This window comes from Staurois parvus, unplaced genomic scaffold, assembly GCF_062004578.1.
Source record: "Staurois parvus isolate SC_StPar_1 unplaced genomic scaffold, SC_StPar_1.0 ptg001509l, whole genome shotgun sequence".
In the NCBI taxonomy this organism is placed as follows: Eukaryota; Metazoa; Chordata; class Amphibia; order Anura; family Ranidae; genus Staurois; species Staurois parvus.
In genome coordinates, this window is record NW_028319305.1 from 76,326 (window position 1) to 100,966 (window position 24,641).

At 49.8% G+C, this 24,641-nt stretch overlaps 1 protein-coding gene across 4 annotated transcripts in view; it reads left to right on the plus strand.

Annotated features, from left to right (window-relative positions):
* Positions 1-24,641, plus strand: part of SLC4A5 (solute carrier family 4 member 5) — a 169,952-nt gene that overhangs the window by 56,506 nt on the left and 88,805 nt on the right. For all 4 annotated transcript variants that reach the window (XM_089662644.1, XM_089662648.1, XM_089662647.1 and 1 more), the window contains exons 4-9: positions 3,935-4,064; positions 11,270-11,430; positions 13,108-13,263; positions 15,712-15,807; positions 18,175-18,230; positions 18,535-18,692. In XM_089662644.1, the coding sequence (XP_089518770.1) occupies positions 3,935-4,064; positions 11,270-11,430; positions 13,108-13,263; positions 15,712-15,807; positions 18,175-18,230; positions 18,535-18,692 (757 nt within the window). The remainder of the gene's footprint in view (positions 1-3,934; positions 4,065-11,269; positions 11,431-13,107; positions 13,264-15,711; positions 15,808-18,174; positions 18,231-18,534; positions 18,693-24,641) is intronic.

A 24,641-nucleotide genomic window follows, 5' to 3' on the forward strand; every position in this document is an offset into this window, starting at 1 on the left:
TTTCTAAAAGTTCTTCTACTGTAAAGTCTCCTCCGGAGTTCTACTTTATGTAATTCCCCCCACCCCTTGGTGCAGATCTGTACATCATGGAGGTGAAGCGATGAGGATTCTGTCCATCTGCATATATTGTGTGCAATGCGTGTGCTGGGCTGTCAGAGGACGACATAGGCAGTGAGGAGGTGACATGTGATCCCGATTTACCAAATACCTCTGAAAGACGATCCACCGCAGATCACATTGCAGGCAATGGGGCCCCACATGCTGTTAGTCTACCTAACCCCAACCCTAAATTGAACCAAAACCCAACCTGAACCCCTAAACCTGACCCCAACCTGAACCAAAACCCAAACCTGAACCACAACCTGAACCCCTAAACCTGACCCCAACCTGAACCAAACCCCAAACCGGAACCCCTAAACCTGACCCCAACCTGAACCAAACCCCAAACCGGAACCCCTAAACCTGACCCCAACCTGAACCAAAACCCAAACCTGAACCACAACCTGAACCCCTAAACCTGACCCCAACCTGAACCATAACCTGAACCCCTAAACCTGACCCCAACCTGAACCACAACCTGAACCTCTAAACCTGACCCCAACCTGAACCAAAACCCATACCTGAACCCCTAAACCTGACCCCAACCTGAACCACAACCTGAACCTCTAAACCTGACCCCAACCTGAACCAAAACCCAAACCTGAACCACAACCTGAACCCCTAAACCTGACCCCCAACCTGAACCCAAACCTGAACCCCTAAACCTGACCCTAACCTGAACCACAACCCGAACCCTAACCTTGACCCTAACCCTGACCTGAACCAAACCCCAAACCTGAACCAAACCCCAAACCGGAACCCCTAAACCTGACCCCAACCTGAACCACAACCCAAACCTGAACCCCTAAACCTGAACCACAACCTAAACCCCTAAACCTGACCCCAACCTGAACCACAACCCAAACCTGAACCCCTAAACCTGACCCCAACCTGAACCACAACCCAAACCCTAACCTTGACCCCAACCTGAACCAAAACCCAAACCTGAACCACAACCTGACCCCAACCTGAACCAAAACCCAAACCTGAACCACAACCTGAACCCCTAAACCTGACCCCAACCTGAACCAAACCCCAAACCGGAACCCCTAAACCTGACCCCAACCTGAACCAAAACCCAAACCTTGACCCTAACCCTGACCTGAACCAAACCCTAAATTGAACCAAAATCCCAACCTGAACCCCTAAACCTGACCCCAACCTGAACCAAAACCCAAACCTGAACCACAACCTGAACCCCTAAACCTGACCCCAACCTGAACCATAACCTGAACCTCTAAACCTGACCCCAACCTGAACCAAAACCCAAACCTGAACCCCTAAACCTGACCCCAACCTGAACCACAACCTGAACCTCTAAACCTGACCCCAACCTGAACCAAAACCCAAACCTGAACCACAACCTGAACCCCTAAACCTGACCCCCAACCTGAACCCAAACCTGAACCCCTAAACCTGACCCTAACCTGAACCACAACCCGAACCCTAACCTTGACCCTAACCCTGACCTGAACCAAACCCCAAACCTGAACCAAACCCCAAACCGGAACCCCTAAACCTGACCCCAACCTGAACCACAACCCAAACCTGAACCCCTAAACCTGACCCCAACCTGAACCACAACCCAAACCCTAACCTTGACCCTAACCTGAACCAAAACCCATACCTGAACCACATCCCAAATCTGAACCACAACCTGAACCCTAACCTGAATCTCTAAACCTGACCCCAACCTGAACCCTAACCTGAACCCCTAAACCTGACCCCAACCTGAACCAAAACCCAAACCTGAACCCCTAAACCTGATTCTAACCTGAACCACAACCCAAACCCTAACCTTGACCCTAACCCTGACCTGAACCAAAACCCAAACCTGAACCAAACCCCAAACCGGAACCCCTAAACCTGACCCCAACCTGAACCACAACCCAAACCTGAATCCCTAAACCTGACCCCAACCTGAACCACAACCCAAACCCTAACCTTGACCCTAACCTGTACCAAAACCCAAACCTGAACCACATCCCAAATCTGAACCACAACCTGAACCCTAACCTGAATCTCTATACCTGACCCCAACCTGAATCACAACCCAAACCTGAACCCCTAAACCTGACCCCAACCTGAACCACAACCTGAACCCCTATACCTGAACCCCTATACCTGAACCCCTAAACCTGACCCCAACCTGAACCACAGCCTGAACCCTAACCTGACCCCAACCCAAACCTGAACCACAACCTGAACCCCTAAACCTGAACCCCTAAACCTGACCCCAACCTGAACCACAGCCTGAACCCTAACCTGACACCAACCCAAACCTGAACCACAACCTGAACCCCTAAACCTGACCCCAACCTGAACCACAACCCTAACCTGAACCCCTAAACCCAACCCCAACCTAAGCCACAACCTGAACCCCTAAACCTGAACCCCTAAACCTGACCCCAACCTGAGCCACAACCCGATCCCTAACCTGAACCCCTAAACCTGACCCCAACCTGAACCACAACCCAAACCTGAACCACAACCTGAATCCCTAAACCTGACCCCCTAAACCCGACCCCATCCTGAATCACAATCTGAACCCTAAACTTAACCCTAAACCTGATCCCAACCTGAACCACAACCCGGACCCAAACCTTGACCCCAACTTGGACCACAACCCAAACCTGAACCCCTAATCCTGACCCTAGCCTGAACCCTGAACTGAACAACAACCCTAACCTTGACCCTAGCCTGAACCCCCAACCTGAACCACAACCCAGAACCTGATTCCTAGTTGCAACTCCGACTCTCACACTTCATTTTTGGGGGGATGAAGAAATGGGTTTGAAATGTTCATTTTCATGTCCATCAGCAGCTTGTGGGCGGGGCCAGTTGGTACCCAATATGGAAGGATGACACGGACTCCAATTAAAGTGGAACTAAACTCTCCTTTATAAGCCCTGGAAGTCGCCATCTTGGCCTCTGTTTGGTCTGCAGTTGCCATGGAGCTGCACATGTGATCAGTTATGACTCCAGTCACTTGATGGTTTGACAGTTTGGATGAGAGCACAAGCAACTGTGACAGTTATCAGTCCTGGCATGCTGGGAAGGTTTTCTGATGGCTTGTTCCTCTTGAAGTGGCCCCGTTATTTCTTGGTTGGATGAAGGTGACGCAGAACACGTGGAGAGCAGCAAAGTACTCGTCCTGACAGTTCCAAACATGAGATAAACGGATCCAACTCTTGTCGCTGGAGCCGGGAAATGGCGGCGCGGGCAGCTGGGTCCCTATTCTGCCCCTCATCACCAGGAACCATCTCTAGACTGTCCCTATCCAGGGTGGGTCCTGTCCCTCCACTGCCCACTTCACAGTGAGGCTCTTCTATTTATTGGCATTGCCCTCACTAAAGATGGCCACTGAGGTCACCCAGTGTGTGAGTCCAATTGGACCGCAGCTCCCTTGGTGACACCTTCAGTGGAGAGTTCTCAGCTGAGGGACGTCTGGGAACACTGCACACAGGTATTGATGCCGGAGATGTGTGAGGATTGGGTAATGGAGGTAGTCTCAGTCATAGCGCTGCAATTGTTCTTTGTATGATTTGGGGGGATGGAGAATACCATTTATATTCATTCAGGTGGTCTCACTTACAGCGCTGCACTGGAACACAGATGTATATTTATATTTTTGTGGATTCTTTGAGTATTTGGGGGATCTGATTTTTCTGTTTTGTTTTTTTTTCACTTTGCGATCCTTTTTTATGCACTTTTTATTTTCAGAACGCTGAATATTGTTCTTATTACAGTGCTGGCTTTAGCTTTAATCAGGTTTTTAGCAGATTTTAGCGGTTTTTAGCGCCAGCGCACACTAATGAGTTTGTTTTGTCCTCAGTGTCACCAGCAGCAGAGCGTCTGAGGTACATTCTGGGGGACGACGATGACACCCCAAATCCCACCCTCTTCACGGAGATGGACACCCTGCAGTATGACGGCGATGAGCTGGAATGGAAGGAGACAGCCAGGTACAGTCATCAGGAAAAGGGGGGAAATTCCCAGAAAAGGGATCAGGCGGCTCTAGAGCCACCTGATCACTTTTATCTGAAAGCCCTTCGCTGGCTGGTAATATCCGGTGAGCTTTCTTTAGCCCCTTCCATGTATGGTGAAATGTGTAAAGCAGTGTGGGAGTGTACTGTCAAGAACAATAAAGCTTTCTATGTTCTGGAGCAGGGGTCTCCAAACTATGGCCCTCCTGGTGTTGAGGAACTGCAAGTCCCATGAGGCCTTGCAAGACTCCCAGAGGCAGAGGCATGATGGGACTTGTAGTACTTCAACAGCTGGAGGGCCATAGTTTGGAGACCCTTGTTCTCAAGGATGGACTGCATTGTTTGGTTGTGTAAGGCGGGAGTTGGGCGGGGGGGCCCTTGGTAGCCACAGTAGCACCGGCAGGGTCAGCCTGGAGCCGTGCTCATAAGTGTCACTTACCTGATCGGGACGGAGATGGAGAAGGTGGCCTCTCGTATCTCCAGCCAGAAAGTGAGACAGAGGGTTCTGAGGGACACAAGTGGTGCCGGATCTCTGATTGGTGATGATGACCAGGAAAGACCACTAGAGCCGGAGGGTCAGGCAGTCAGCAGGACCACAGGAAGCACCAGCAGGGGTTAAAGGGGAACTCTGGCTAGACAGTGTTCAGGACCAAAACGTCTGCCAATGACACTAGCAGGCAGTCATCAGGAATGGTCAGCAAGGTCCACGGTGGGATCTTGGCATAGACCAGACCTGGCACTTGACAAGTAGAATGGGAGCAAATCAAGGGCAGAGCAGGCCGGGTCAGCAAAGGTACCACTTGGGGAGGGTCAAGGTCAGAGACGGAGCCGAGGTCAGAAACCAGAGAAGCAGCAGAACAAACTGAATCCAAAAGCAGATCAGCAGCATCCTGGGTCAGAAGTGGTGGACCACACACAGAACGCAGGTCAGGTCACAAGGTACAAGCTGAGGCCCAATCAGCACCAACACTGGGTCTGGCCATTCTTTGTAAGAGGCCATTTGGCACCACCACCAATGACCGGCATATGGGTGGGTGCAGCAGAAAAGAGTCCAGGTTCAGAGTATCAGGAATGCATTGCAACTAAAGTTCAGTAATACACAACAAGCCCGATAGGAGGGCCACCGACCGGGAACAGTCACAAGGTAGAACAGCGATCTATCAGAGCTGAAGGTCTCAGGGATGCCGACAGCGTCTGTCTCAAGGAGCGGAATGCAGCCTGGCAGATCCGTACCTGAGTGGAGAGGCTTCCAGAAAGAATGGCATGTCCCTGCACTTCCCCTACTCCTCTGGAGCTTCTGATGCTAAGCTCTGTCCCTGAAAGAAAGGTGACCTGTCCTTACTCTAGCCACACGCCAAATGTGCACCAATCCCGAGAGCCGGGGCCTGAAATAGACTCCAACAAAGACGTAAAAAATGGATACCCACAACGATGGCACCGTCATCACGGGACTCCAGTCATGTGACATTCACCCATTTGACTTCATGTTTGTTTTTTACATTCGTTTTGTGAATATCCATTTGTTACATTTTTAATAAATTCATTTGTAACCGCGGTAACGCACGAGGAGAGTGCGCCATTTTGTGTTTTTCGTTCGCTAGTATCAAGACTCCCCCATCTTTAGAGGGCTTCCCCCCACCAAGTGACAGATACCGCTTTACACGTGGAGCATGAAGATTAGAGCGCTGGTGTTTGTTTCCTTTGGATGCACTTAAGTAGACTCTGCCTGATCCAAGATGGCCGCCACAGTCACATGAGACACCAGCATCCAATCGGATAGCTGCCTCCTGTGACCCAGGAAGCCATAGAGGTGCTAGGTTCCTCCTGGCTTCCTCTCTCTATGTAATGCCACTGCGGTGAGCGCCATCTGCAGTGGAGAAAACAGACTGCACCGGCCTGCAAGCACACACATGACACCCGTGTACACCGGAGCGGATTTACCACAAGGCAAACAAGGCACTTGCCTAGGGCAGCACTTTTCAGGGGGCAGCACCTCCCCCCAGAAGAAGGGCCACGCATGGCATGGGAACCAGGTGGGATCTGAGAAAGGCTGCTTGATGGTGTATGTAGAGCCCGACTCTCCTTCCCGGGGATATCTGAGCTGTCAAGGGGAGTGTCTTTCTCTCTGTCCCCGGGAGGGGGGGGGTGGTAGTAGAAGGGTTTCTCGGGTGGGGGGCGGGGTGTTGTTGGTCAATGTCCGGCTCTCTCCGCGGGAGGGGGAAGGGGGGTGGTGGTGTTGGTCGGTGTCCGTGGGGGCAGACGAATTTGTGTTGCCTAGGGCAGCACAAAACCTAAATACCCCACTGTATGTGCGCACTGTGACACACGTGTACAGACACACGCGTACAAACACGAGCGTACAGACACACGCGTACAGACACGCGCATACAGACACACGTGTACAGACACGCGCAATACTCTGAGCAGACACATGCATACAGACACACGCATGCAGACACACGTAATACTCTGAGCAGACGCATACAGACACATGCATACAGACACACATACAGACACACGCATACAGACACGCGCACAGGGGCGGACTGACCATTTGGAAACTCAGGCACTGCCCGAGGGCCCGGGGTCAGTAGAGGGCCCCATGAGATGCCCCTGGTACCTTTTTCATAGGCTTTTTTGAGTTTGGGCAAGGACACAGGGGCCCCATGATCCCCTATTGCCCGGGTGCCCCATGAGTCGTCAGTCCGCCCCTGCACACGCATACAGACACACGCAATACTCTGAGCAGACACATGCATACAGACACACGCATACAGACACACGCATACAGACGCATGCAATACTCTGAGCAGACACACGCATACAGAAACACTCATACAGAAACACGCATACAGACACACGCATACAGAAACACGCATACAGAAACACGCATACACGCATACAGACACGCTCAATACTCTGAGCAGACACGCATACAGACATGCATGCAGACACACGCATATAGACACACGCAATACTCTGAGCACAGACACGCATACAGACACACGCATAGACACACGCATACACGCATACAGACACACGCAATACTCTGAGCAGACACACGCCTAACCCTGACTCTGCAGAGCCACCAGCACAGATTTGTGCACACTCAGGTGCCCGAGCAACCTTGCTCCTAGGTGTTCCCTGATAACACGCTTGATCCCGGCTGAATTATCAGGCGTGTAATTGGAGGAGGAGGTTCATCAATAAGTAATACGTGTCAACCTGAAACAAATTATCCCGCTGATGAAACAACACCGAACGTTCTTCATTAACGCGGCCAAATCTTTCCTTAAACCCCAATGAAGGCATTACATGAGCCCGAGCAACACTCACTTTATTAAGTCAGCAGATTAACGAGTCAGAATGGAAAATCCAGCAAGAATTTCTCGGCAGGATACATCGGCGCTCAGCAATGCCGCATTGTACTCACCATTCCCTGGCGGCTGATCCCCCGCTGACCAACCACAGCGGATTTACAGATGGAAACCACTTCCCTGACTTCACTCTATTAATCACATGTTGGGTAATCTCTGGGTGTCACCGCGGATTTACCACCCGACAGTCCCGAGCAACTTGGTGCCTTTTATTACCATCCATAACCCCCAGCAGGCACATAGTACCGATAGATCCCAACAACACATATTACATGGATCTCTATGACATGGATCTTATCCCAGAGTGCGGAAGAGTTCTAATATCAGTACATTGGTCACTGCATGGTGCCCAGCATGGTGGGGGAGGAGGTGACATTGGTCACTGCATGGTGCCCAGCATGGTGGGGGAGGAGGTGACATTGGTCATTGCATGGTGCCCAGCATGGTGGGGGAGGAGGTGACATTGGTCATTGCATGGTGCCCAGCATGGTGGGCGATGAGGTGACATTGGTCATTGCATGGTGCCCAGCATGGTGGGGGAGGAGGTGACATTGGTCATTGCATGGTGCCCAGCATGGTGGGCGATGAGGAGACATTGGTCATTGCATGGTGCCCAGCATGGTGGGGGAGGAGGTGACATTGGTCACTGCATGGTGCCCAGCATGGTGGGGGAGGAGGTGACATTGGTCATTACATGGTGCCCAGCATGGTGGGGGAGGAGGTGCCATTGGTCATTGCATGGTGGGAGATGAGGTGACATTGGTCATTGCATGGTGCCCAGCATGGTGGGGGAGGAGGTGACATTGGTCATTGCATGGTGCCCAGCATGGTGGGCGATGAGGAGACATTGGTCATTGCATGGTGGGAGATGAGGTGACATTGGTCATTGCATGGTGCCCAGCATGGTGGGAGATGAGGAAACATTGGTCATTGCATGGTGGGAGATGAGGTGACATTGGTCATTGCATGGTGCCCAGCATGGTGGGGGAGGAGGTGACATTGGTCATTGCATGGTGCCCAGCATGGTGGGAGAGGAGGTGACATTGGTCATTGCATGGTGCCCAGCATGGTGGGAGATGAGGTGACATTGGTCATTGCATGGTGCCCAGCATGGTGGGGGAGGAGGTGACATTGGTCATTACATGGTGCCCAGCATGGTGGGAGAGGAGGTGACATTGGTCATTGCATGGTGCCCAGCATGGTGGGAGATGAGGTGACATTGGTCATTGCATGGTGCCCAGCATGGTGGGAGATGAGGAAACATTGGTCATTGCATGGTGCCCAGCATGGTGGGAGATGAGGTGATATTGGTCATTGGATGGTGCCCAGCATGGTGGGAGATGAGGTGACATTGGTCATTGCATGATGCCCAGCATGGTGGGAGAGGAGGTGACATTGGTCATTGCATGGTGCCCAGCATGGTGGGATATGAGGTGACATTGGTCATTGCATGATGCCCAGCATGGTGGGAGAGGAGGTGACATTGGTCATTGCATGGTGCCCAGCATGGTGGGATACAAGGTGACATTGGTCATTGCATGGTACTCCTCATGGTGGGTGAGGAGGTGACATTGATCATTGCATGGTGCCCAGCATGGTGGGAGATGAGGTGACATTGGTCATTGCATGGTGCCCAGCATGGTGGGATACGAGGTGACATTGGTCATTACATGGTGCCCAGCATGGTGGGAGAGGAGGTGACATTGGTCATTGCATGGTGCCCAGCATGGTGGGAGAGGAGGTGACATTGGTCATTGCATGGTGCCCAGCATGGTGGGAGAGGAGGTGACATTGGTCATTGGGTGGTGCCCAGCATGGTGGGAGAGGAGGTGACATTGGTCATTGCATGGTGTCCAGCATGGTGAGATACGAGGTGACATTGGTCATTGCATGGTGCCCAGCATGGTGAGATACGAGGTGACATTGGTCATTGCATGGTGCCCAGCATGGTGGGAGATGAGGAGACATTGGTCATTGCATGGTGTCCAGCATGGTGAGATACGAGGTGACATTGGTCATTGCATGGTGCCCAGCATGGTGGGTGAGGAGTTGACATTGGTCATTACATGGTGCCCAGCATGGTGGGAGAGGAGGTGACATTGGTCATTGCATGGTGGAAGATGAGGAGACATTGGTCATTGCATGGTGGAAGATGAGGAGACATTGGTCATTGCATGATGCCCAGCATGGTGGAAGATGAGGTGACATTGGCCATTACATCGTGCCCAGCATGGTGAAATACAAGGTGACATTGGTCATTGCATGGTGGAAGATGAGGAGACATTGGTCATTGCATGGTGGAAGATGAGGTGACATTGGTCATTGCATGGTACCCAGCATGGTGGGAGAGGAGGTGACATTGGTCATTGCATGGTGCCCAGCATGGTGGGAGAGGAGGTGACATTGGTCATTGCATGGTGCCCAGCATGGTGGGAGAGGAGGTGACATTGGTCATTGCATGGTGCCCAGCATGGTGGGAGAGGAGGTGACATTGGTCATTGCATGGTGCCCAGCATGGTAGAAGAGGAGGTGACATTGGTCATTACATGGTGCCAGCATGGTGGAAGATGAAGAATATCTCCAATAATCAGATGTGACAGAGGGTCTAACACTCCCCCAAAACCTGCTTCAGTGACATTCTTTTATTTCCATTAGAGAGGATCTGGAGTTCCACTAGAAGCCACCAAACGGAGAGTATTAGGAAACCCATAGAAAACATGCAATCTCTGCAGAAATGAAGCCTTGGGGCACCATGTGAACCACAGAGCCAACTGTCCCCCCATTGTGCCATCCATTCAGTGGGTGGAGATGAGACTGGGCCTCATCCAGCTCCAGGTGTAGGATGACCTGTGGCGGAGTCCACTCATCATCTGTCCCTCCATCCCTCTCCCACCCTTCCAGTGTATGGCAGAGCTCTCCCCAGTGATGCCGGGCATGGCCTGAAATGTTTGGGAAGATTAGGATTACGATTTGTTCTACATCTGCTTAGCAATCCTGAGAAATGCCGAGGTCCTTCAAGCCTCCCCTTGTTTCCTGCGGTAATCTGTAATACGAGTCATGCAACTTTGAGGAAATGAAGAGAGAGGAGATGTTTGTGGATTATATTGGTGGGAGGAAATGAAATGTAGAAGACATTTCTGGGAATGGCGATCCTACAAGATTCTGACAACTTACATCTCAGACTGGACCTTTATAGGTCCGTACGAATCCCTAACAGGTCCCTATATACCAGTGTTTCTCAACTCCAGTCCTCATGGACCCCCAACAGGTCATGTTTTCAGGATTTCCCTCAGATGAAACAGCTGTGGTAATTACTAAGACCGTGAAACTGATCAAATCACCTGTGCAAAATAATGGAAATCCTGAAAACATGATCTGTTGGGGGTCCATGAGGACTGGAGTTGAGAAACACTGCTATATACAGAGACAGGAGCAATACTTCCTACAAAAGCTCCGCCTTTTATCGGTACATCAACCTCCATTGATTCTAGAAATTGCAGACTACGGCCCCCGGTACGAGACAAGCCGGCCTATTCAATAATCTGTGATGGCAGCAAAGTCTTGTGATGTTTGTTGGCCAATCAGATCAGAGCATTATCTGGGGAGCCAGGATTCTATTGAGTGCTACACATTGCACATCCCCGGGACTAATGCAATCATTATTCGGGAGGAAATGAATTTCATGGAGTTTTCTGTCCTCCAGAGTTGCTGTGTCTTCAGTGTACAGATTAGAAATAACAGTTTTCTGGTGTTCTATGATGTCAGACACGTAAGTTGTGATGTCATAACTGCTGACCCTTCACACAGGTGGATCAAATTTGAGGAGAAGGTTGAAGAAGGAGGAGAACGGTGGAGTAAGCCCCACGTCTCCACACTGTCCCTTCATAGCCTCTTCGAGCTGCGGACGTGTCTTCAGACTGGAACCGTCCTCCTGGACTTGGATGGATATTCCCTCCCACAGATTGTCGGTAGGTTGTCCTATAGACCCTCCCGCAGATTGTCAGTAGGTTGTCCTATGGACCTCCTCCAGATTGTCGGTAGGTTGTCCTATAGACCCTCCTGCAGATTGTCAGCATGTTGTCCTATAGACCCTCCTGCAGATTGTCAGTAGGTTGTCCTATAGACCCTCCCACAGATTATCAGTAGGTTGTCCTATAGACCCTCCTGCAGATTGTCGGTAGGTTGTCCTATAGACCCTCCCGCAGATTGTCGGTAGGTTGTCCTATAGACCCTCCCGCAGATTGTCGGTAGGTTGTCCTATAGACCCTCCCGCAGATTGTCGGTAGGTTGTCCTATAGACCCTCCCGCGGATTGTCAGTTGGTTGTTCTATAGACCCTCCCGCAGATTGTCAGTTGGTTGTCCTATAGACCCTCCCGCAGATTGTCAGTTGGTTGTTCTATAGACCCTCCCGCAGATTGTCAGTAGGTTGTCCTATAGACCCTCCCGCAGATTGTCAGTTGGTTGTTCTATAGACCCTCCTGCAGATTGTCAGTAGGTTGTCCTATAGACCCTCCTGCAGATTGTCAGCATGTTGTCCTATATTCCCTCCCACAGATTGTCGGTAGGTTGTCCTATAGACCCTCCCTCAGATTGTCAGTTGGTTGTTCTATAGACCCTCCCGCAGATTGTCAGTAGGTTGTCCTATGGACCTCCTCCAGATTGTTGGTAGGTTGTCCTATAGACCCTCCTGCAGATTGTCAGTTGGTTGTTCTATAGACCCTCCCGCAGATTGTCAGTAGGTTGTCCTATAGACCCTCCCACAGATTGTCGGTAGGTTGTCCTATAGACCCTCCCACAGATTGTCAGTAGGTTGTCCTATAGACCCTCCCACAGATTGTCGGTAGGTTGTCCTTTAGACCTCCTCGCAGATTGTCAGTAGGTTGTCCTATAGACCCTTCCACAGATTGTCGGTAGGTTGTCCTATGGACCCTCCTACAGATTGTCGGTAGGTTGTCCTATGGACCCTCCTACAGATTGTCAGTAGGTTGTCCTATAGACCCTCCCACAGATTGTCGGTAGGTTGTCCTATAGACCCTCCCACAGATTGTCGGTAGGTTGTCCTATAGACCCTCCCACAGATTGTCGGTAGGTTGTCCTATAGACCCTCCCACAGATTGTCGGTAGGTTGTCCTATGGACCCTCCTGCAGATTGTCGGTAGGTTGTCCTATAGACAGGGAGCACACATGTAGGCCAAGAATCCCCTATGAAGGTCACTCCAGCATTGTCACTGATAAATATATTCAGATTTATCTCTTCCCAGAATCCTTCAGTGACACCGAGGCGTTGAATTAATTAGCCGTATTCAGCCAATCAGATAAACTTTAGAAGAGACTGTAGGCGCTAATTCACATCCGATTGCTGCAGTGCTCAGAGGTGGTAGGGAGTCCCTGGGAGCGCTGCATGTCACTGCGGGGTTTAGAATTGAACCAATGAAAACAAGGGGCTCATTCTCATACACGCTTTCATGTCGTGCACTGCACCCCCAAACCTTCTGAATGTGAAGGAGTCCAAATAAACATTTCCAGATGAAAATTCTGCATGGCACTGACCGACCACCATGATACTTGCCCTTTAAGTAGGCATTGCCCTTTAAGTCGGGTTAGTAACCATAGAGTATACCTGATGGGGGTGTGTCCATCACAGATGATGTCATAGAGAAGCAGGTGGAAGATGGAATACTCAAGCCTGAGCTCAGAGAGAAGATCAGCTTTGTCCTTTTAAGGAAACACCGACACCAGACCAAGAAACCCATCCACCGCTCCTTGGCGGACATCGGGAAGTCTGTCTCTTCTAATACCAGTGAGTACCTGGAAACCATCAATACCAGGACATTGTTATGAAGGAATTATGAGGGTTTCCTTCCCATGGATTGCAGCTATTGAGGATTTTTATTTAAAAAAATGCAGTAAATGAGGTATTTCTATAAGAATACATATTCAGTGTCATTTATTATTTATAATTTACTATCAGGTCTTGTTAGGGCTGAGCTTAGAGTTAGGGTTGTAGTTAGGGTTGGGGTTGCAGTTGGGGCTAAGGCTGGGGTTAGAGTTGGGGGTAAGGTTGGGGTTAGAGTTGGGGGTAAGGTTGGGGTTAGAGTTGGGGGTAAGGTTGGGTTTAGGGTTGGCATTAGGTTTAAGGTTAGGGTTGGGATTGGGATTGGGGTTAGTGTTGGGTTTAGGGTTGGATTTAGGGTTGGGGTTAGAGTTGGTCTTAAGGTTGGGGTTAGGGTTAAATTGGGTTTAGGGTTGGGGTTAAAGTTGGAGCTAGGGTTGGATTGGGGTTAGGGTTGGGGTTAGAGTTGGGGTTAAAGTTAAGGTTGGTTTAGAGTTGGGGTTAGGGGCAGGTTATGTAGGGGTTGGGGTTAGAGTTGGTCCTAAGGTTGGGGTTAGGGTTAAATTGGGTTTAGGGTTGGGGTTAAAGTTGGAGCTAGGTTTGGATTGGGGTTAGGGTTGGGGTTAAAGTTAAGGTTGGTTTAGAGTTGGGGTTAGGGTCAGGTTATGTTGGGGTTGGAGTTGGGGTTAGGCTTAAGGTTGGAGTTAGAGTTAAGGTTTGGTTAGGGTTGAGGTTTGGTTTGGGGTTGTGCTGGAAAAAGGATTGGGGTTAGGTTCGGCATTAGTGTTGGGGTTAGGTTTTTGCTAAGAGTTGGTGCTAGAGTTAAGTTTGGAGTTAGAGTTGGAAGGAGGATTGGAGTTAAAGTTGGAGTTAGAGTTGGATTTAGGGTTAAGGGTGGGTTTAGATTTAGGGTTAGGGTTGTGGTTAGAATTAAGGTTGGGGTTAGGGGTAAAATGGGTTTAGGGTTGGGTTTGTGGTTACAGTTGGAGTTAGATTTGTATTGGGGTTAGAGTTGGTGTTAGGGTTGGGGTTAGAGTTGGAAGTAGGATTGGGGATGGGTTTGGCATTAGTGCGGGGGTTAGATTTGAGGTTAGGATTGGGTTAAGAGTTGGGGTAGAGTTAAGTTTGGAATTAGAGTTGGAAGGAGGATTGGGGGTAGGTTTAGCATTAGGGTTGAGGTTAGAGTTAAGGTTGGGGTAGGGGTAGGGGTTAGGTTTGGGTTTAGAGTTGGAAGTAGGATTGGGGTTAGGTTTGCTGTTAATGTTGGACTTAAATTTGGGGTTTGAGTTGGTATTAAGGTTGGGGTTGGGTTAGGATTTGGGCTAGAGTTGGAGTTAGGGTTGGGTTAGTGTTAGGGTTGGTGGTTAGGGTTGGGGGTTATGGACGAGGATTAGTGTTGGTAGTTAAAGTTGGAGGTTAGAGTTGGGTTTAAGGTTGGGATTGGAGTAAGGGTTAGCATTGGTGGTTAAGGTTGGTGGTTAGGGATGGTGGTTAGAATTTGGGTTAGGATTGGTAGTTAGGGTCGGGGTTAGAGTTGGTGGTTAGTGTTAAGATTGGTGGTTAGGGATAAGGGTTAGGGTTGGGGTTAGAGTTTGGGTTGGAATTGGGGTTAGAGTTGATGGTTAGGATTGATGGTTAGAGCTGATGGTTAGGGTTGGTGGTTTGAGTTGGGGTTGGGATTGGTGGTTAGAGCTGATGGTTAGGGTTGGTGGTTAGAGCTGATGGTTAGGGTTGGTGGTCAGAGTTGGGGTTTGGATTGGTGGTTAGGGTTGGTGGTCAGAGTTGGGGTTGGGATTGGTGGTTAGGGTTGGTGGTCAGAGTTGGGGTTGGGATTGGTGGTTAGGGTTGGTGGTCAGAGTTGGGATTGGTGGTTAGGGTTGGTGGTCAGAGTTGGGGTTGGGATTGGTGGTTAGGGTTGGTGGTCAGAGTTGGGGTTGGGATTGGTGGTTAGAGCTGATGGTTAGGGTTGGTGGTTTGAGTTGGGGTTGGGATTGGTGGTTAGAGCTGATGGTTAGGGTTGGTGGTTAGAGCTGATGGTTAGGGTTGGTGGTCAGAGTTGGGGTTGGGATTGGTGGTTAGGGTTGGTGGTCAGAGTTGGGGTTGGGATTGGTGGTTAGGGTTGGTGGTCAGAGTTGGGGTTGGGATTGGTGGTTAGGGTTGGTGGTCAGAGTTGGGATTGGTGGTCAGGGTTGGTGGTCAGAGTTGGGATTGGTGGTTAGGGTTGGTGGTCAGAGTTGGGGTTGGGATTGGTGATTAGGATTGATGGTTAGGTTTAGGAGTTAGGATTGGAGTTAGACTGAAATACCCTATGATGTCATTGCCCCATAATTTGGCCCAGCAATCATCATCAGCCCTGTTACAGGTTCTCTTGTCTGTTTTTACTACTCGTATAACGAATGTTATTTTTATTTGTAGATCGAATTCCTGCCCCAAGTGTTCCTGCTGGCGCTCATCTTCATCGATCTACAGAAGATCTGAGAATGAGACAGAGTTCCAGCTATGGAAGATTGCGTAGGTGTTTTGTATTTATGACGATCTCTTGGTGCGGAATATCCGCATGTATACACCGAGTTCCCTCCCGTCACGTATACACCGAGTTCCCTCCCGTCACGTATACACCGAGTTCCCTCCCGTCATGTATACACCGAGTTCCCTCCCGTCATGTATACACCGAGTTCCCTCCCGTCACGTATACACCGAGTTCCCTCCCGTCATGTATACACCGAGTTCCCTCCCGTCATGTATACACCGAGTTCCCTCCCGTCACGTATACACCGAGTTCCCTCCCGTCACGTGTACACCGAGTTCCCTCCCGTCACGTATACACCGAGTTCCCTCCCGTCACGTATACACCGAGTTCCCTCCCGTCACGTATACACCGAGTTCCCTCCCGTCACGTATACACCGAGTTCCCTCCCGTCACGTATACACCGAGTTCCCGTCACGTGTACACCGAGTTCCCTCCCGTCACGTGTACACCGAGTTCCCTCCCGTCACGTGTACAGCAAATCCAACATTAGAGATATATAATATATACTGCATGTTATATCTCATCCTGACCAGAAATCTTCTACAAACTGACCGCCATTGGTGCTTCTGAAAACAGCCTGCAGGATTCCCCTCCTATACAGTCACAGGATTCCCCTCCTATACAGTCACAGGATTCCCCTCCTATACAGCCACAGGATTCCCCTCCTATACAGTCACAGGATTCCCCTCCTATACAGCCACAGGATTCCCTTCCTATACAGCCTACAGGATTCCCCTCCTATACAGCCACAGGATTCCCCTCCTATACAGCCACAGGATTCCCCTCCTATACAGCCTACAGGATTCCCTCCTATACAGCCACAGGATTCCCCTCCTATACAGCCTACAGGATTCCCTCCTATACAGCCACAGGATTCCCCTCCTATACAGCCACAGGATTCCCCTCCTATACAGCCACAGGATTCCCCTCCTATACAGCCACAGGATTCCCCTCCTATACACAGGATTCCCCTCCTATACAGCCTACAGGATTCCCCTCCTATACAGTCACAGGATTCCCCTCCTATACAGCCACAGGATTCCCCTCCTATACAGCCACAGGATTCCCCTCCTATACAGCCACAGGATTCCCCTCCTATACACAGGATTCCCCTCCTATACAGCCTACAGGATTCCCCTCCTATACAGCCACAGGATTCCCCTCCTATACAGCCACAGGATTCCCCTCCTATACACAGGATTCCCCTCCTATACAGCCACAGGATTCCCCTCCTATACAGTCACAGGATTCCCCTCCTATACAGTCACAGGATTCCCCTCCTATACAGCCTACAGGATTCCCCTCCTATACAGCCACAGGATTCCCCTCCTATACACAGGATTCCCCTCCTATACAGCCACAGGATTCCCCTCCTATACAGCCACAGGATTCCCCTCCTATACAGTCACAGGATTCCCCTCCTATACAGCCACAGGATTCCCCTCCTATACAGTCACAGGATTCCCCTCCTATACAGCCTACAGGATTCCCCTCCTATACAGCCTACAGGATTCCCCTCCTATACAGCCTACAGGATTCCCCTCCTATACAGTCACAGGATTCCCCTCCTATACAGCCTACAGGATTCCCCTCCTATACAGCCTACAGGATTCCCCTCCTATACAGTCACAGGATTCCCCTCCTATACAGCCTACAGGATTCCCCTCCTATACAGCCTACAGGATTCCCCTCCTATACAGCCTACAGGATTCCCCTCCTATACAGTCACAGGATTCCCCTCCTATACAGCCTACAGGATTCCCCTCCTATACAGCCTACAGGATTCCCCTCCTATACAGCCACAGGATTCCCCTCCTATACAGCCACAGGATTCCCCTCCTATACAGCCACAGGATTCCCCTCCTATACAGCCACAGGATTCCCCTCCTATACAGCCTACAGGATTCCCCTCCTATACACAGGATTCCCTTCCTATACAGCCACAGGATTCCCCTCCTATACAGCCACAGGATTCCCCTCCTATACACAGGATTCCCCTCCTATACACAGGATTCCCCTCCTATACAGCCACAGGATTCCCCTCCTATACAGCCACGGAAGCTGCCATCTTGGCCTCTGTTCCATCTGCATTTTCCATGGTGCTGCCCATGTCATCAGTTATGACACCGGCCCTTTGATGGTTTGAGAGCACAAGCAACTGTCATGGTTGTCATGCATGTCATGCCTTGGGTGGAATTGTTTGGGGTTAGTTCAGCAGAAGACGCTGGTTTAGATGGGTTCCTGGTGACCCCAAGGAACGAATTCCTCCACCTCCTCCCCTCAGCTGGTGATTTTTACTGAATTCTCCTAAATGTGACTTTTTAGCGTGATTTCTGTATTTTCTGTAGGCCACGCCCAGAGCAGGAGTATGAATGACATCGCCGACACGCCGAGCTCAGACCAGGTAAGTGGCCTCCTGGACCCCCATCCGTGGATTCCGATGATGGAGGCGCTCTATGATCGGGGGTCCCATCCAGCTGTAGGATCCTTACTGTAGGGAACATTTAGGACGGATTGGGACATACATAACACGGCAGGCAGTGGGGGGACACGCTGACATTGGGGCGCCAGTACTGAAATGTACCCCCCCCCCCCGGGATAAATGGGCACTACAGCATGGAGGGTGGGGGAGGGGAACACCACATGTATAGTAGAAGAGCTGACCCATGAACTCCGGAGTCACGGAACGTTCCGTCTCTTCTCTCCAGCTGAGGAATAAGTTCATAAAGAAGATCCCGCGGGACGCCGAGGCCTCCAATGTTCTGGTGGGAGAAGTGGACTTCCTGGACAAACCATTCGTGGCTTTCGTACGGCTGGTCCAGTCCATCATGCTGGGCGGAGTCACCGAGGTTCCGGTACCTACAAGGTAAGAGTTGTCTAGAAGATGTCCATAGGGACTCCATAGGGATCAGCAGTACGCCAAGACTGACCAGTAATCTCAATGGGAGGCCAGCTTTTCCATTGACTGAGCTGCTCATAGATTTCTCCAAATAGAGTCCCCCCCCCCTTATGATCCCTATGGATGGGAGTCCCCCCCTCTTATGATCCCTACAGATGGGAGTCCCCCCCTTATAATAGATCCCTATGGATGGGAGTCCCCCCCTCGTATGATCCCTACAGATGGGAGTCCCCTCCTTATAATAGATCCCTATGGATGGGAGTCCCCCCCTCTTATGATCCCTACAGATGGGAGTCCCCTCCTTATAATAGATCCCTATGGATGGGAGTCCCCCCCTCGTATGATCCCTACAGATGGGAGTCCCCCCCTCATATGATCCCTACAGATGTGAGCCCCCCATTAATCCCTATGGATGTGATCTCCACATCCATATAGAACCTCCCCCCTCCTCACATCGTATACGTTCCGTCATCCATATAGAACCTCCCCCTCCTCACATCGTATACGTTCCGTCATCCATATAGAACCTCCCCCCTCCTCACATCGTATACGTTCCGTCATCCATATAGAACCTCCCTCCTCACATCGTATACGTTCCATCATCCAAATAGAACCTCCCCCTCCTCACATCGTATACGTTCCGTCATCCATATAGAACCCCCTCACATCGTATACGTTCCATCATCCATATAGAACCTCCCCCCTCACATCATATACGTTCCGTCATCCATATAGAACCTCCCCCCTCCTCACATCGTATACGTTCCATCATCCATATAGAACCTCCCCCACTCACATCGTATACGTTCCATCATCCATATAGAACCCCCTCACATCGTATACGTTCCATCATCCATATAGAACCTCCCCCTCCTCACATCGTATACGTTCCATCATCCATATAGAACCTCCCCCCTCCTCACATCGTATTCGTTCCATCATCCATATAGAACCCCCCCTCACATCGTATACGTTTCATCATCCATATAGAACCTCCCCTCCTCACATCGTATACGTTCCATCATCCATATAGAACCCCCCCTCACATCGTATACATTCCATCATCCATATAGAACCTCCCCCCTCACATCGTATACGTTCCATCATCCATATAGAACCTCCCCCTCACATCGTATACGTTCCATCATCCATATAGAACCCCCCCTCACATCGTATACGTTTCATCATCCATATAGAACCTCCCCCCTCACATCGTATACGTTCCATCATCCATATAGAACCTCCCCCCCTCACATCGTATACGTTGCGTCATCCAAATAGAACCTCCTCACATCGTATACGTTCCATCATCCATATAGAACCTCCCCCTCCTCACATCGTATACGTTCCATCATCCATATAGAACCTCCCCCTCCTCACATCGTATACGTTCCGTCATCCATATAGAACCTCCCCCCTCACATCGTATACGTTCCATCATCAAGATAGAACCTCCCTCCTCACATCGTATACGTTCCATCATCCATATAGAACCTCCCTCCTCACATCGTATACGTTCCATCATCCATATAGAACCTCCCTCCTCACATCGTATACGTTCCATCATCCATATAGAACCTCCCCCCTCACATCGTATACGTTCCATCATCCAAATAGAACCTCCCCCTCCTCACATCGTATACGTTCCGTCATCCATATAGAACCCCCTCACATCGTATACGTTCCATCATCCATATAGAACCTCCCCCCTCACATCATATACGTTCCGTCATACATATAGAACCTCCCCCACTCACATCGTATACGTTCTATCATCCATATAGAACCTCCCCCTCCTCACATCGTATACGTTCCGTCATCCATATAGAACCTCCCCCCTCACATCGTATACGTTCCATCATCCATATAGAACCTCCCTCCTCACATCGTATACGCTCCGTCATCCATATAGAACCTCCCCCCTCACATCGTATACGTTCCATCACCCATATAGAACCTCCCCCTCACATCGTATACGTTCCATCATCCATATAGAACCTCCCCCTCACATCGTATACGTTCCATCATCCATATAGAACCCCCCCTCACATCGTATACGTTTCATCATCCATATAGAACCTCCCCTCCTCACATCGTATACGTTCCATCATCCATATAGAACCCCCCCTCACATCGTATACGTTCCGTCATCCATATAGAACCTCCCCCCTCACATCGTATACGTTCCATCATCCATATAGAACCTCCCCCTCACATCGTATACGTTCCATCATCCATATAGAACCCCCCCTCACATCGTATACGTTTCATCATCCATATAGAACCTCCCCCTCCTCACATCATATACGTTCCATCATCCATATAGAACCCCCCCTCACATCGTATACATTCCATCATCCATATAGAACCTCCCCCCTCACATCGTATACGTTCCATCATCCATATAGAACCTCCCCCTCACATCGTATACGTTCCATCATCCATATAGAACCTCCCCTCCTCACATCGTATACGTTCCATCATCCATATAGAACCTCCCCCCTCACATCGTATACGTTCTGTCATACATATAGAACCTCCCCCCTCACATCGTATACGTTCCATCATACATATAGAACCTCCTCACATCGTATACGTTCCGTCATCCATATAGAACCTCCCCACCCACATCGTATACGTTCTGTCATCCATATAGAACCTCCCCCCTCACATCGTATACGTTCCATCATCCATATAGAACCCCCTCACATCGTATACGTTCCATCATCCATATAGAACCTCCTCACATCGTATACGTTCCATCATCCATATAGAACCTCCACCCCTCACATCGTATACGTTCCATCATCCATATAGAACCTCCCCCCTCCTCACATCGTATATGTTCAATCATCCATATAGAACCTCCCCCTCCTCACATCGTATACGTTCCGTCATCCATATAGAACCTCCCCCCTCCTCACATCGTATACGTTCCAACATCTATATAGAACCTCCCCCTCCTCACATCGTATACGTTCCGTCATCCATATAGAACCTCCCCCTCCTCACATCGTATACGTTCCATCATCCATATAGAACCTCCCCTCCTCACATCGTATACGTTCCGTCATACATATAGAACCTCCCCCCTCACATCGTATACGCTCCATCATCCATACAGAACCTCCCCTCCTCACATCGTATACGTTCCATCATCCATATAGAACCTCCCCTCCTCACATCGTATACGTTCCATCATCCATATAGAACCTCCCCCCTCCTCACATCGTATACGTTCCGTCATCCATATAGAACCTCCCCTCCTCACATCGTATACGTTCCGTCATCCATATAGAACCTCCCCTCCTCACATCCTATACGTTCCGTCATCCATATAGAACCTCCCCTCCTCACATCGTATACGTTCCATCATCCATATAGAACCTCCTCACATCGTATACGTTCCGTCATCCATATAGAACCTCCCCACCCACATCGTATACGTTCCATCATCCATATAGAACCCCCCCTCACATCGTATACGTTCCATCATCCATATAGAACCTCCTCACATCGTATATGTTCAATCATCCATATAGAACCTCCCCCTCCTCACATCGTATACGTTCCATCATCCATATAGAACCTCCCCTCCTCACATCATATACGCTCCATCATCCATATAGAACCCCCTCACATCGTATACGTTCCATCATCCATATAGAACCTCCTCACATCGTATACGTTCCATCATCCATATAGAACCTCCTCACATCGTATATGTTCAATCATCCATATAGAACCTCCCCCCTCACATCGTATACGTTCCGTCATACATATAGAACCTCCCTCCTCACATCGTATACGCTCCGTCATCCATATAGAACCTCCCCCCTCACATCGTATACGTTCCATCACCCATATAGAACCTCCCCCTCACATCGTATACGTTCCATCATCCATATAGAACCTCCCCCTCACATCGTATACGTTCCATCATCCATATAGAACCCCCCCTCACATCGTATACGTTTCATCATCCATATAGAACCTCCCCTCCTCACATCGTATACGTTCCATCATCCATATAGAACCCCCCCTCACATCGTATACGTTCCGTCATCCATATAGAACCTCCCCCCTCACATCGTATACGTTCCATCATCCATATAGAACCTCCCCCTCACATCGTATACGTTCCATCATCCATATAGAACCCCCCCTCACATCGTATACGTTTCATCATCCATATAGAACCTCCCCTCCTCACATCGTATACGTTCCATCATCCATATAGTACCTCCCCCCTCACATCGTATACGTTCCATCATCCATATAGAACCCCCCCTCACATCGTATACATTCCATCATCCATATAGAACCTCCCCCCTCACATCGTATACGTTCCATCATCCATATAGAACCTCCCCCTCACATCGTATACGTTCCATCATCCATATAGAACCTCCCCTCCTCACATCGTATACGTTCCATCATCCATATAGAACCTCCCCCCTCACATCGTATACGTTCTGTCATACATATAGAACCTCCCCCCTCACATCGTATACGTTCCGTCATCCATATAGAACCTCCCCACCCACATCGTATACGTTCTGTCATCCATATAGAACCTCCCCCCTCACATCGTATACGTTCCATCATCCATATAGAACCCCCTCACATCGTATACGTTCCATCATCCATATAGAACCTCCTCACATCGTATACGTTCCATCATCCATATAGAACCTCCACCCCTCACATCGTATACGTTCCATCATCCATATAGAACCTCCCCCCTCCTCACATCGTATATGTTCAATCATCCATATAGAACCTCCCCCTCCTCACATCGTATACGTTCCGTCATCCATATAGAACCTCCCCCCTCCTCACATCGTATACGTTCCAACATCTATATAGAACCTCCCCCTCCTCACATCGTATACGTTCCGTCATCCATATAGAACCTCCCCCTCCTCACATCGTATACGTTCCATCATCCATATAGAACCTCCCCTCCTCACATCGTATACGTTCCGTCATACATATAGAACCTCCCCCCTCACATCGTATACGCTCCATCATCCATACAGAACCTCCCCTCCTCACATCGTATACGTTCCATCATCCATATAGAACCTCCCCTCCTCACATCGTATACGTTCCATCATCCATATAGAACCTCCCCCCTCCTCACATCGTATACGTTCCGTCATCCATATAGAACCTCCCCTCCTCACATCGTATACGTTCCGTCATCCATATAGAACCTCCCCTCCTCACATCGTATACGTTCCATCATCCATATAGAACCTCCTCACATCGTATACGTTCCGTCATCCATATAGAACCTCCCCACCCACATCGTATACGTTCCATCATCCATATAGAACCCCCCCTCACATCGTATACGTTCCATCATCCATATAGAACCTCCTCACATCGTATATGTTCAATCATCCATATAGAACCTCCCCCTCCTCACATCGTATACGTTCCATCATCCATATAGAACCTCCCCTCCTCACATCATATACGCTCCATCATCCATATAGAACCCCCTCACATCGTATACGTTCCATCATCCATATAGAACCTCCTCACATCGTATACGTTCCATCATCCATATAGAACCTCCTCACATCGTATATGTTCAATCATCCATATAGAACCTCCCCCCTCACATCGTATACGTTCCGTCATACATATAGAACCTCCCCCCTCACATCGTATACGTTCCATCATCCATATAGAACCTCCCCTCCTCACATCGTATACGTTCCGTCATACATATAGAACCTCCCCCCTCACATCGTATACGTTCCATCATCCATATAGAACCTCCCCCTCCTCACATCGTATACGTTCCATCATCCATATAGAACCCCCCCTCACATCGTATACGTTTCATCATCCATATAGAACCTCCCCCCTCCTCACATCGTATACGTTCCATCATCCATATAG